Raw genomic sequence first — 15,110 nt, forward strand, 5'->3', positions numbered from 1 at the left:
AGCCATAAAACCCCTGGACCGGGGCCTTAATGGGCCCTGATTTGTTGGGATGGTCCCGATTTCCGCCTCCGTAATACCCGGTCCGCGTGTGACCGATCCTTGCTTCCTGCTTCCTGGTTGCCTGAGCTCACGGTCGTTTGGAATTCGGGTGTTTGATTCTTGACGGTCGCTAGATTGCGACCCCAAAAGGGCACGGAATGCGCGAGTTCCCACGACCTGGCCGGAATGTTCGGACGGAATGGACGGAACCTGCGCCTGGGGAAGCTTTCCCTTTTTTATGATGGTCCGATTGCTTTCAAATCCGAGTTCACGGGCCCTCTTCCGGATGTTGGAGATGTCACGAAGGGGTCCGCCGCGTCCAATCTTGATTTTACGCCTTTCCGCAACTTCCAGAATTTAGTTCCGAACGCAACCGGCACTGATTTGGGACCGGCACTATTGATCGTGCTATGGTATTTATCGTGGATCAACATCCAGACGTGGCTATCTTTTAGGATCTTCCAGGATCCACGGCCAAATCAGCGATCCTCGTAATTCGCGAATGTCACTTGTTGCTGGAGCTCTACAGTGGATCTCGAAAACAACTTCCGATCAAACACCACGGTCGTACGCGCTATTCCAAGACAATGTTCAGACCCTGCCAGACCTCTATCAAAGCTCTACCAAACCCCTGCCAAATCACCAGCCACGGGCAGGCTCGCAATAGCGCCAATTCCGCCCGAACTCCGACGACCCACACTCGCGAGCTCGACACATATGTCGCCGGTCTCCAACCTGAACCAGCAGACGTCGGAGTCGCGCCTGATGACATCACTGAGGCCAGGGCGCACTATCAGAACAATTTTCGTCCACCACCACCGGGCCCCCGGAGGTCGGATATGGCTGCATTCCCTGCCCCTTGTGCGCCGCCGGCACATCTCCATTTCTACCGCTCGCCCAATAACAATAAATAAACAAATGCTTTTTTTATGGAAATTTTAAAAGTCGATAAAATGCTTCCAGCGCCTTCGGGCGGTCAAATTGACGAGTCAACCCTTACTCCTACTCGCACATCCTTCGCTCTTTCTCGCTCCCGCCCGCGTGCTTTTGCAGCCCTCCTGGTCGCCTCTCTTACTCTTGCAATATTATTCTCTTTTGTTCTCTCTCTCTCTCTCTCTCTCTGTTTGCATACCGCTTGCCTTTCCCTTTGGAGAACCACTCAGAAACCACTCTAACTGCCACCTGAGATAAAAAAGGGGGTAGAAAAGTGCCCCGTTTGTTGCGGAGCCGTATCCCCGTCTTTATTTCTCCCTCTCTCTCTCTCTCTCACTCTGCCTCACTCACTTTGCCTTTCTTTCTTCTTAATTCACGCATTTTTTCATTATTATTATTATTTCGCACGCCAGACCACTCTTTCGCGTGTTGGTGCATTAGGCAGCCAGGGGTGGTTTTGGGTGATGGTTTGCGGAATGGCTAGAATAAATAAATTCACATTAACCGTGCACATGGATTTAGTGTTTTTCCATCATATCAACCCCGTCACCCGTTCTTCCTCCCGGGACACCCCCCCCAAAACAACAGCTGTTTACTCTGCTTTCTGATGTCCATCGTCGAATCCTTTTCGATCCTCCGTTCGGGAGCTCGTGCGTGTGTTTGTGCGCGCGTGTGCGGGCACGCGTGCTCTCCCTTCCCCTCTTCCTCCCTTGCCTTCGAGCAGGGGCAGGGGGGAAGAAGACTCCCCTTCCCCTTCCCCCTCCTCCTCCCGCTTCTCCCTTCTCTCCCCCATTTACAAGCACTATCGCCGCCCGGCACGAGCTCCATAATTGTCGTTGAATAATTTTGAATTTTAGCGATAGCAGGCGACACGACATCTTAGGCGGGTGCGGTTCCGCCGCCGTTGCCGAAAGTAGAAAGATAAGCCGCCCGGTGCCGGGAGTCGGCCAACATGAGGAACAACAAGAAAAGCCCCAACCCGAGCGGAGAGAGAAACTAAAAAAAAAAAGGAAAACAAAACAACCTCCCCGACACGCGGAAACATAAGCCGCGCGACGCAGACGGCTGAAGAAGCGAAGCCAGCCAGCACCTTAAGCAACAAACAGCAACAGCAAAAATGAGGAAAAAAGCTCAAGCGCCTGCCGCCAAATCGACGCGGAAATAAATATGCGACAACAAAACACCAGTCAAAAAAGGGACACCCGAAAAAAGGAAGAAACAAAAAAAGAGCAACGCCGAAATGCCCGCGTAAGTACGCGAGCGGAACAAATCTCCGGGGCGAGATAACGAACGAACGGCGGCGGCGGCGGCGAGCCTTTTTTCGGATGCCATTTTTTTGCTGTTGTTGCTCGCTTGATTTTTGCGCTCATATTTTCTTTTTCGGATGCCTGCACGATGAGCCTAGTGAGGAGGCACCGCGCGGTTTCTATTATTAGCTGTGTTGGTTTTTTTTTTGATCAATATATTTTTATATCATTTTGCCCTTTTTTGGAGATAATATAGTTTTTCAATAATGGGTTTTTCTTTTTACCGAATACTATGTACAACGCAGGGTGGGGCGTGCGAGAGCCTGGTAAATCGCTGTGTGGCGCCTAGGATATGACAGTTTTGGTGGAGCAGCAACTGGGGTTGGTGGGAGATGGGTGGTGCAAGAGGAGGTGGAGGGGGGTATGTCACCGTGAGTGTGAGTATGTTTGTGTGTGTGTGTATGTTGGGCTGAAATGCAGCTCCATTGCAATCACCATCCTTGTTTGGGAGGAGTTTTGCCTCGATTTTCTCGCTTTTCACTCGCCTGCATTTGCAACCATCTTTGTTCTACTGTTTCCCCTCCCTCGGCACCCTTCACCCCCTTTTCTCCCACTTGCTCCACCGAAAGAATGGTCCGTCCCCTTCCTGTCTCTGGACTTTTTCGATTTTTTAGCCTGCCGCTTGTTTTTGTTTGTTTGTTGCTTTTGTATTTTCTTTTTCGAGTTTTCACAGACTACAACGTGTTTCGATTTTTCGTCGTCCCGTGTTCCCGCTCCCGCTACCACAATGCAAAATATGTCAGCGTATGCGTGTGTGTGTATGTGTGTGTGTGTGTGTGTGTGTGTGTGTGTGTGTGTGTGTGTGTGTGTAAGAGTAGCTGTGTATGAGGGTGAGTGTGATTTCTTTGCCCACTAGTTTGTCACATTTCGTTGTCACCTTTGAGTTGTCATGTGTCGTGTTTTCCTGTATTGTTTCAGTGTCCCGTTGTTTTCTCTTTTTCGCTACTTATCTTCGATTTGTCGGTTGTTTTCTTTTTTCTTTACTTCTTTTTTTCCATTTCTCCATCCAAATTGTCCCCCAAGCCCAGCGCCAGTAAGAGTGGTTTGCTTTCCGATTTTTATAAACTATAATCTCGATTTATTCCATTCCGTTTTACAGCAAATACTGCGCCTTACACATATCGCTTCGCACAATATCGGTGTTCTTAATTTAACACGCGCGCATCGTTTGTGTGTCTGTATGTGGTTTTTTCTTTTGCTTCCTCTTGTTTTGTGTGTGTATTATTTAGTTTTATTTCTTTACGATTTTTCTCATGTACTTGCAAACACTGTCCCATGCATTCTCACCGTTTCTCGCACGCTTTCACTCATTTACACACATGCACGCACACACATACACACACACACTATTAGCTCTTCCACGTATGCCTGGTTTTCTCGTCTATTCGCTCGTTCACTCCGATTTGCTCGCGAATATTGGAAAAATAGGAGGGGAAGGGTGGAAAATAGTGTACCTAGTGCTAGAGAGTTTTCCTCTTTTTTTTTCTTCACTTCCTTCGGCCCGTCATCTTGCTTCTCCCTTCCCTTCCTTGTTTCACTTCAGCGCTCCTTACAATCTAGCCGAACTTAAATAGTGTACGATATACAGTTAAAATATTTTAATTTTCAATTAAAAATTATGTATATATATATTTATATATATTTATATCCATATACTACCTAGAACCGCACAGGTGTGTTACCGTTCGGGCGCAACAATGGCGCCATCTACATCTAGGCCTTTCCCCGGCTGCCCGCCTTGCCCGTTAGCCGATAGTGCGGAGGGGGTCGTAAAGACGCAGGGGGATGGTTTCCGTTTGTTCGCTTCTTCTTTTTACTCCTCGTGCCGCTTCCCTGCCCAACTACATGCAAGCAGAGTGCATGAACCGCGGAGTTAGAATGGTGGCTGTCAACGGAGTGCTGCTGCCGATCGTTTCGCGTTCATTTTCACTTTTCACCTCAACTTTTCCGCGTTAAACTCGAACTAAATTGCACTGTTTTGCTTGCGCTGGGGGATCAAAGGGTCTCTCTCTCTCTCTTTCTTTCTTTGTTGCTCAATACATACAACCCCTTTAAGATGGGGTTGCGTTAGTGCCGAGGGATAACGAAAAAGGCAAAAATCCTGCAGCTTAACACTCACGCAGCCACTAAGAAGGATGAGGATGAGGAAAAAATGGTAGATGCAGGGAAGGATGTGGGCAGGAGAGGGTTGTTCCACCGTGCCGCGCTAAGATCAGTTCATACTTGTTTAATTTTAAAACAAAAAATCATCCTATACACATATACCTCCAAGCTTCTCACCTTTCTTTTCTTTACCTTAGTTTTGGATAAGGGTGGAGGTTGAGATGGTTGCGAGGAGTGCTGGGAAATGTGGAGGGGTTGAAATCGAATTGCGGCACATCCTAACCGTCACCACCACCACCACCCCCTCCGATGAACCAACCGGAGCGGGGAGAAACAAAATTTAAAAAAAAAACCCAACCAAAAACGAGCGAAAATACTGATATGAGCTATTTGATATCATTTGTCTACTCTTGTGTTTGCTTCGTTTTGCGTAACTGTGTTCTTCTTCGATTTTTATTCTTTGTTTTCCCGTTTTCTCTCGTTTGTTGGCTAGCGCCCGGCTCCGGTTGCTGGTTTCGTTCGCTTTTCCTGTTTCCATGTGTTTGCTTCATAGTTTTTGTGGCTTCCTTCGAGTGGTTGTACGAGACACAAACAGCGCCCTTCGAGAGTTCCGGCTGGCGCGTGTACTACGGCAATGGAAAATTCCCCTCCCCGCCTCCTTGGAAATGCGCGTGCTCTACCGGCAGTGAGGTGCTTTCCCGCTCTTTTTCTCTTTCTCTCCACCAACCGACGCCACTTTCGTCTACCACCACCCACTGCTGGGGTGAATGGTGATCCTTCCGCGAGGGTCGACCAAGGGGTCACCTTGGCTTCCGTTTCTTGATATGATACTGTCGGATCGGGCGGGTGCCGGTCGGGGAAGGGTGCAGGGGGCTAGGAGGTCGTCGACACCGGGCGAAGCGCACCGGGAGAGCGGGTCCTAGCGCGGGCCGGCTACTTACACCATGTTGACGTACTTATCCTGCGGGTTCATGTAATCGAGCCCGTTCGGACTGAAGGTTTGCGAGCCCATCGGACCGGCGAGTGCGGACGTCGACGCGAGCCCAAAGTTGGCGGACGTGGTGTAGCCGGTGTGGCCCATGTTGTAGTTGCTCTGGTTCTGGTTCTGGAAGTAGTCCATCTGGCTGTAGTAGGACGGCGTGTTGTAGTTGTTCGGGTACTGCTGGTACTGGTTGTGCCAGAAGTTGTACGTCTCGTGGTTCGGCACGTACGAGAGCGGATTGTGGGATGTCTGCGGTGTGATCGGTGGCGACGGTGTCGTCATGATGGAGGAGTTCGACCCAAGTGGTGTCAGGTTGCCAGCGGACGGTCCATTGCCTAACCCGCCGGCACCGCCACCACCCACCCCGACACCGACACCTCCGAGCCCACCTCCGACACCTCCGACACCACCTCCGACACCTCCGACACCGCCTCCGACACCTCCGACACCGCCTCCGACGACACCGGCCGAGTTGAGCGACTGCCCTAGCCGCGAGTTGATGTTAACGTAGGCGGAGGACGAATGGTGCGCGAGGTTCAGCTCCGAGTCCTTCAGCAGGTCGTACCCGGTGGGCTTCATGCCCGCGCCGCCTTCGTTGCCGCCTCCACCGCCACCACCACCACCGCCCGCTCCATGGTGGTAGGACGAGGGCTGTTCCTTCTTGCAGATCACGTTGATCGGCGGGCTGACGGAGGTCGACGGTGTGATCGGCAGTATCGGTGAGGCATTGCTGTGGCTCAAACCGAGCGGCCCATTGTGTCCGGGTCCGGCCGGGTTTGTCGGAGCACCACCACCACCACCCGCACCACCACCCGCTCCGCCATTGTTGCCACCGGTTGGACCGGAACCGGGCCCACTTGCGCCGCCCGCCCCATGGCTGCTGTTCATCGGCGTGTGCTTAATCGTCGGTTTGTTGTTCGCGTTCACCAGCGAGCTTTTGGTGCCACCGGACGAGCCTGAACCGGCCCCGGAAGGGCCACTGTTGCCGCCGGTTTGACCAGACCCGCCACCACGGGATGACCCGCTGGAGCCTCCACCACCGGACGATTTGCTGCTGTTGAGATTGGACGAGGACTGGTGCTGGAGTTGCTGCCGGCACTTGGCACGTCGATTCTTGAACCAAACCTGCAGAAGAGAGAGGAAAGCGAAACCACAGACCGTGTGGGATTAGTAGGTGGCACTTGGGAAAACGCTGCTTGCGTCCCTGTCCCGTGCGGGCGGAAAATCGAATGCCCTGTAATCACTACCCCTGCGGGAGGGCCGGTTCCTCTCGAGGGGTTTGTGCTGGAAAATGGGAAACGAATTGGAGCTGAACAGGGCGTCGAGAAACCACGGCAGGTGGGAAATGAGCGATTTTGGATTTCTTTTCTAGCTATTGTTGCTTATCGGTTGGGCGGGAGGAAAAAAAACTCATTAGCCGGTGGTCCCCTGGGGGTGGACGGTTTTTGCCGACGGAGCGGAAAATTCATTTTCCCAACCGAGCCAGCTGTCGAGCACGGGTGAGGCCGTTTTTTGGGCGCGCAAACCTCGATGATGATCGATGACAGGCGCTTGGTCGGACGAAAATGAAGCCATCATCGGGTTCGGGTTGTTTGCTTAGGTCGGTTTGTTTGCGCCAGAAGTTTTTCCTAAAGCCCAGAAACCGTGCGAAGGGCAAATAGGAGCGCGTCTGTTTGCACCCCGAGTTTGTGGCCCCGAGGTCTCGGGGTGCTGACGGGAAACAGATGTTCCGGGTTTCTATTTGCACGGGCCGAAGGTCCCGTGGAGGGGAAAATTTGTTACACGCGAAAAAGCCCGCTCGATGCGTGTTGCTTTACGCGCAAATCACGGCAACGGTTCTTTGGGAATTGAAAAATCCCGAAACCGAGCCCGAAACGATGCAAAAAGTAGAACCACGCGCAAGAAGAAGTGACGCCAGAGCGCTCTGCCGGTGTCGGTTTTCCCGCGAACAAGCCGGCCGGAAAAACGAGGCGGATTTTCCGCTTTGTGCGACGCGTCGGGAGAAAAAAAAAAGAAAGAAAGAAGCAAAAACCCACCACCCGAGCGCGCAAAACGACGCATGAATATCAAATCCCTTGATTATCACTCCATTTATGCACCCTTCGAAGGGAATAGCAAACGAACGCAGCATCCCTTCGGGCGGGCGTGCGCGAGGGTGCGAAAAAAAGGGGGAAAAACATAAAATAACAACCCCAAACCGAACGGCCACCCTCGCAACCGCCGAGGGGCAAATTGATTTAAAATTAAAATTAAATCAACAAACTTCACCGAGCGCGGGCACCGCAAACCGGGCACCATAAATGTTTAATTTGCCGCAAACAACCGTCACCGGAAGGGCCTGCCCACGGAACACACGCCCATCGCGAAGGGTGCTGAGTGGTGGTGTCATTTGAGCCGGGAGGCACGTTTTTCCGGCACATGTTCCGCCGACGGAAAATTCCCACCCCGTCCGGTGACAATGCGCAGGGGAGTTTACTCGGCTTTTTTCTTCCCGTCACTCACCTGTACTCTAGATTCAGGAAGGTTGATCTTTAGTGCCACCTCCTCGCGCATGAAAATGTCCGGATAGCGTGTCTTGCCGAAAAGGGCCTCCAGCACGTCCAGCTGTGCCCGGGTGAAGGTGGTTCGCTCGCGGCGTTGCTTTCGTGGGTTCACGCCTGTGCGGGAAACGCAGAATGGAAGGAAAAAAACAAAAAAAGAAAAGAAATATTAATACACAAACTGGGCGGCTCTTAATCACGGGGTACGAGGAGTTTTTGGTGCGGGAGTGGGTTTTTTTAGGGTTAAGGGTGTTTGGGGGTGAGTTTACACTAGCCGAAACCAATTCCAACTATCTGAAACGCAAAAAAACGAGAAAAAAATACCGGAGGAAAACATGGCGCGAGGAAAATAAGCGGGATGAACAATCGAAACCGAAACTGGGGAAGGTACAATTTTGAAGACGAAATACGAGGAACAGGAGTTTAAACCGAGGGTTTTACTATCTGAATGTCGATCCGGTGGTGGGAAAATGTAAAACAATCAGTCCGAAACGAGGCCTAGATGGCCAACAGAATAAGAAAAAAGGGTTTTCCGAATGGTTAACTAAACGCTACGTTACAATTGATTGGGCACGTGCTTTTGTTTACGCAATGCATTTGACGGCATCTTTTGATCGGCTTGACATTTGTCATTTGGCGTCAATTTCAAATCTGTACACAAATAATTCGGTGCATAATCGAAGCAGGTGAAACTGATCGTTTACTGAATAGCTGTTGATTGAGCTGATTGCGGAATTAGTCAGTTTGAACCTTTTTTCCCAATAAAATGAGCAAAAAAAAGTAGTAATACAGGGAAAACTGATCTATATGTACGCTATTTATTCCGAAAAGCATCAAAATGTGTGCCCAATGTAACGTAGCGCTTATTGATCGCAACGGAAACACTCCCGCCGCGAAAAGTTGATCGATGGAAATTGGAAAAACAAAGCCAAAGGAATGCGGGGAAAAGCGCTTCCGGATGGAGAAGGCGCCTTATCGCGACACTGAACGCTGCTCCTGCCAGTGGTGGGGTGCCGTGGCGGTTGGGCCGCGAGCCTGGGATGTCCTGCAAGATAGGAAGCAAAGTTAGTTCGGCTGCAAGATCAAGGTAATGGTGGTTTGGCTGTGATTAGAAACGCGAACCTAAAATCGCTGCCCCATTTTACCGAAACGCTGCGACGATTGAATGCGTGAACACGAGAAGAAGTGTGTGTGTGTTGAATGTTGGGGTTGAATTTTTTTCTTTTCATATCCAGACCGATGCCGTTGTAAAGCCCACCAAACCGTTCCACCATCAGAAGCCGCCCAGACGAAGAGATAATAAAAAACTGAGCAGAAAATTAAAACCGGACGCGCGCGAAACAGAAATGCTAACCCCTAACGAGCCCATAAAGCGGTGGGCACCACCCGGAGGGCAGCTGCAAGTGGCCACACTCACAATAAAGCGATTTCGCGAGCCACCACAATTAGGGCGGCTGGGTCTTTCCACGGAAAAGCCCGCGCCACCTCGTTGGGGGCTCGTAAAGTGGTTAAACGGTTTATGAGCCCGATGCCGGCGGCGGTGGCCGTTGACGTCGGGTGGCGCTCTGTGGCCCTTCCCATCGATGCCGGATGCCACCGGGCCGGGGCCGGAAAACGGTCCGAAAAAAGAAGGAAAAACGACCACGACCAACAGCAGCCAAAAAAAAGAGCCAAACCAACGGCAGTAACAGCAGGAGAAAATGAAACAAAACAGCGGAACTGCGGCGAACAAAGCGGCACAACCCCCTTCGGGGGGTGCGCACACACACACACACACGCAGGCACACGCTCTCGTCTCGCATGCGGCAGATGCGACCCCGGAGGTTGACAAATTTATTCCGAATCACGCCTCACGCCGCTACCAGGTTGCGAACGTGCGCCCTGAGCGCGTGAAGGAGAGCGCAGAAAAAAAAGGACCAACCAAGGAAAAATAACCGCCGCAACCCCTGGGGTACGCTGATTTATGGCTGGCACGTAGAGCCCTGTCATGGAACGGCGGAAAAAGGGGTTCGGCTCGGGACCCCGGAACCGGCTGGGACCCGTACAGGGCTAAACAAAATGGCGTCCATTATGGCGGGTCTTCTCCTTTGTTTGTTGCAGCGTTTGTTGCCGTTTATTCGCGGTGCTGCCGTCGATCGTGTGGCGCCATCTTTGAAGAAGGAGGCTTTTCAGCATCTCCGGGTGGGGGATGCTCAACACTGATGTGTTCGTGTGTGTCTGTGTGAGTGTTTTTCCGTGCCAACGAGTGCCGGCAAAGAGTGTCGTGTCAATATTTACCCACAGCACGTAGAAAGTCGCGCGGTTGGAAAGTAAGGTTGGAAAAACAAAAACAACACCCCGGAAAAGGGGGCTCCTGTAAGGCACGCGCCCACACCCTGTGCCACCGCCGAGGGGTAATTGATATGCAAACACTCCGGGAAAATTTAGAACCGTCGGGTTTTGCCGAGTGACCGGCCTGCGGCCAGCAAGTGAACCATCGCATTCGATTCTCGCAGGAAGAGGGCACGTATCAATTACCCCCCTCCCCCCGGGCGTGTCCCTTGTGTGGTGCGGGGAAAGGGCGCGGGAAACCCCGCGGCAGGATCTTTCGGTTGCGATATTGAATGTCGGCTGCAGTCGTGTGGCTTGGCGCGAGTGTTGTGTTTGAATTTCAATTTGTGTCCCTTTTGAGCTGCCGTCTTTTTTTCTTTTTGGTGTTTTAGGTTCCACCATGGTTCCAGCACGCGACCACGCATGAAGAGAGCCTACTCTGATAAGGGCGATGGTGGCAGGATTGGCGCATCCAAGGTGCGAGGGTGGAAAAATCGATCGTCCCCGTGGAAAACTCGGGTGGGCCTTGGAGAAAGAACAAACGGTGGCGTGCTGGCCCTTTTGGAAGCCCTACAAAGACACACAGCCACAAACACCCGAAGCCCCGTTTGTGCACCCAACCACCCACCCACCCCCACACACACACAAAGGATACGCTTTCCCGTTGGCGGCTTCCGGTCGCCCCAAAAGGCACCCATCAGGGGTCGTGACCGGGTCGACGTAATTCGAGCAACCAACGAACGACGACGACGACGACGTTTCACGATGGACAGCGCAGTTCGTTTGCAAAATTAATCATCCCTTCCAACCCGCTGGACCCACCCTCTTGGAGCTCTACCACCCCCCCACGGGTAAGCGGTTTATCGCGACAAACGATGGCGCCCTCCGCCACGGCACGACAGCTGCGTGAGGCTCCCAGTTCGATTCGCGAACCATTGCGCGGAAATTGCGTGGCCATAAGGGGGTTGCGGGAGAGGGAGCGAGGGAGGGGGGGGGGGTGGTTGAAAACCGAGCAAAGCATCCGACCGGAGCGCGTGACGGGGTGCGGGGTGCAAATGGTCGCTGCTCGATTCATTAAAATTTAATTTGTCACTCAACCGAAACCCGCGACCACCAAAAACCCAAGACAGGGAAGCGGTGTGAGGAGGGGGGGGGATGAACGAGGGGCGATCGGCGAAAAGCAAAAGCAACAGCAACAACAAAATGCCGAAAAAGTTGACCGGGAAGGTTTTTCCCAGTTCCATCGCGCTTGCGACGGTGGCGGCCTGTCATTTATATCTTTTTCGTGGCTGCATTTTTCCCTTCTTGTTCGCTGTTTTTTTGTTGTTGTCTCTCTTCCTTTTTGGAGAATGCCCCGCGAGTGAATGGCGCCCGGTCGCCATCTTGAAAGGGCGGCTGGGCTGCCGCTCGCCATTGCCCGGGCCCATTTCGCGGGGGAAAATAAACGCACGAGCGAACGAAAAAGGAACCCCGTCGTGGGAACGCCGATCGGTGCGGGGGATGAATGAAGAGGGAGAGGGAGGAGTTGCACACACACACACACATACACAAAAGCACAAGAAAAGAGGATGAGGGCGAAAAGGCTCGAATTCGAAGCCCACAAGTAGCCGCCCCGTCGGCGGATCGACGCTTTGATGGAAGGCTCGCTGGGGATGAAGGCTTTGGTCGTGGAATGGGGGGGGGGGGGGGTGGGGGAGGCGGATGGCCAGGGGGAATAAATAATAACAGCAACAAAACGAAGCACACACGCACACACACACACACAAAGAGAATGAGGGAGAAAAAAGGTGCGCAGCCGAGGAGTGACGGATGAATTATTGTCACGGTGATCACTCGAGCGTAATTTTGGGAAGCGTCCCGTCGGAAGCGAAAACGGAGGCTCCCCTCTGGTTACTTCCCCCCCCCTCACCCCCACTCCCTTCCTTAGCACTTCCGCAGGTCGACCATCTTTTTTTTTTCTCTCGTTTCAGATAAGCGCGAACACGAAACTACGGCTACCTTGCCTACACAAACTACTGTGGGTGTGGGTTGTTTTTGGTTTTTTTGGGGTAAAATTGGGAAGGAAAGCGGGAAAAAAACGGGTGGGCTGGAAAGGCGTGGGGGGGGGGGTGGTTAGGTTACGGGGTGCCCTTTTTTCCCAAGATGGCTTCCACGACGGGAATCAATCATTCCACGCTGGGGAAAAAAAAGGGACACCACCGTGAAACGTGCGCGTGAAAGGGCCGCGACATAAACGCCCTGCTACCGGAACCCTTAAGGGCTCTTGACATGGCCGCGGGATTAGCGCGCCGCCGGGTGTAGCGGAATGTGTCGCGGGCGTGTGGTGTCGCGCCCCCTTTCGCCGTAGATAAAAGAGCGTAAAAAAAGCGAATATTTACCCCACATACCTTGCGGAAATCCTACAGCATCTAGCCCGTGGGGAAGACCGAACGGGGCTAACGATGTCATAGGCATTCCGGGCGGTAAAGGTCCATGCGGGTGGGCATGGTGCGGATGATGGGCGGACCCGTAACCGTGCGGGTGCGGCCCGAGGTCGGACGACTTCAGGAAGCCCGCCATAAGGGCCTCGGTCGAGTGGAGCGCCACGGTGGATGGGTGTTGCTGGCAGTAGCGGCCCCCAACAGACGCGTACTGATGCGCGTAGCTGCTCACGGTGCTGGTGTTGCGGTGTCCGGTCCACGCGTCTTCGGTGCTGCCTGGGCTGGAATGGGACAGAGAGAGAGAGAGAGGGGTTGAAAAGGGGCTATTTTAGCTCATGGGCTCACGATGAAAGGCCATTGTCAATTTGAGCGCGAAAGCAAGCAGTTTTTGCGCGGTGTCTTTGAGATCAGGACGTTCAGGACCACATTCCGAGGACATCACCGAAAAACAAAAATACAAAAACCGGGAGCCACCTCCCGGACCGAAAAGGGCCTCCGTGTTCCGACCTTGACCCACCGGGACGTCCCGGGATTATCCCTGCCATCCACCTCCAACGGGTGTACCGGCGAGTTTCTGAGCTAATCGGTCCATCCCAGGAATCCGGACCTCCTCCTGCGATAGGCGATCTCCGGAGTCCCCGGGAGGTGGCCGTGGTGGTGGTGGCAGCACGGCAGGATAATCTCCCGAAACGAGCCTACCTCGGGATGGTGGCAATCCGTCCGTTGTTTGTTTTGTGCTTGCTTTCCCTCCGAGATATCCCCCGGGCTGCGGGGAATCTTTCTTTCTCCCGCTTTCGCCGGCCGCCGGCTTTGTGGCGGGACGGGTCGGGTGGTTTAGGGTGGCCGCGTTTCGGAATGCCGGCACAAACCGAAACGGGACGGTAAAACCGGCCGAGACGGCGAGAACATAAATAATCCATTAAAAGGTATCGAAAAAGTTCTAGACCCGTGGTTCGGGGTTCCGTGTCGAAATATTTGTCACTCATCCCGGCGACGCTAGACGAGCCGCCTGTCGCTAATCGGCCGCAGAATCTCAACCCCCCTGGGAAGGTTAGATGAGTTGCGTGTAGAGGGGACACAAGTGGATGATAAAGCCATACCGACGGACGCCGGAGTAGACGCGGAATGTCGCGCGCTATCCGCGAGAGACTCCGAGATATAGCTGATGTCGCGCATCTTCGTTCGGCGGCAAGTCCGCGGGATCCAGGACACGTTGGAGGCCACCCGAGGGTGGGTTGCACACGTTCCCTAATTCAGTTGTCGGCTCATTTGCACACCAAAACCGCGTGAGCTCAGAAACGGCGGCCCTAAATCGACTGTGACTCGAGCTCAGTGACTTCCTGAGCAAGAACGAGAGAACCACCGGCTGAGAAAGCAAACGTGTCACCTTCTCTAGGGCCACCGGGACGTGCCGGTCGTGACTACGACAAAGGGCCACACCACATTCAACCGATCATGCCCCGATCTGCGTGGTCGAACGGCGCAACGCCACGGGAGTCACCGGTTTGTTTCGGGCACGTTCATCACATTTGTCACACGGCCGGTTCGGTCGTTGGTAGCCCTTCGGTAGGGTTCAAATCGACCTCTGCACGTTCAGCCCACCCGAGACTCATGGTTGTGCGCGAAAGAGAGCAACAAAAAATAAACTACAGTAAGCCGACAGTGCGGCATTGATTGAGGGCGTAAATATTGCACACAACTCGCCCCGTGGGGATGATCGTTCGAGTGCGAGAAAATAAATTTCATTCAATTAGCCGCGGTGAAATCGTGGCACGAACATGAATCAACATTAAATTTTCCACCCCACAAACGGGGCCACGTTTTTTTTTTTGGTCGAGTGGACGATCCCGCGACGATGACAGCGCTCGAGAATCCGCGGCCAAGTGTCATCTCGTTAGAAATCTGACAGGCACCGCTGGGCAGTCGTGCGTGTATGTGTGTGGTCCCGTTAAGCGGCACGTACGCGTGGAATTCCGCAATCTCCCAAACGAAGGGCTTCATCGCCGCGAAAAAGGGGGCAGCTGCTTTCGATCATAAATCTCATCGCCCCAAATGGCGGCGCCTACCGCCTGCTATCATAATTGCTCAGCTGCGCGGGATCGCGTTAAATCACCGGCATGCCGATGGTGCACGGTGGGGGAGGGGGAGGGGAAACCAACACCCACAAAACAAAACAAAACACCCTTTCCGCCGGGGTGCGTTCTGCGAGTTCCAGCCCGCCTTAACCGAGGTCGCCCATCAAAGTGGAGGATCGAATGAAGAAAAAAAAAAGGCTCAACCCGCTGTTCTTCGCTTCGGCTGACCAGAGAGAGAGAGAGAGAGAGACAGAGAGACATGAGCTGTGTTGCGGTGAAGCGACGAACCCCCGTGCGGCGCGCCGATAATCACTTAATCAATCTCATCCCGCCGGCGATTTAAATCGATGTAATATGAATCAGATATCGGCCCCGTGGAAGCCTCCGGTTTGTGGCGAGGT

General features: G+C 53.2%; 1 protein-coding gene across 1 annotated transcript; it reads right to left on the bottom strand.

Moving 5' to 3' along the window:
- Positions 1 to 5,319: 5,319 nt before the first annotated feature.
- LOC128729223 (homeotic protein ocelliless) lies at positions 5,320 to 12,773 on the bottom strand. The gene is made up of 3 exons (XM_053822880.1): positions 12,593 to 12,773; positions 7,867 to 8,021; positions 5,320 to 6,489 (listed from the first exon to the last, which is right to left on the bottom strand). Exons 1-3 carry the CDS (start codon positions 12,771 to 12,773, stop codon positions 5,320 to 5,322), a joined length of 1,506 nt encoding a protein of 501 aa, XP_053678855.1.
- Between the last annotated feature and the right edge of the window lie 2,337 nt (positions 12,774 to 15,110).

The sequence above is a fragment of the Anopheles nili genome, chromosome X (genome assembly GCF_943737925.1).
Source record: "Anopheles nili chromosome X, idAnoNiliSN_F5_01, whole genome shotgun sequence".
Taxonomy (NCBI): domain Eukaryota; kingdom Metazoa; phylum Arthropoda; class Insecta; order Diptera; family Culicidae; genus Anopheles; species Anopheles nili.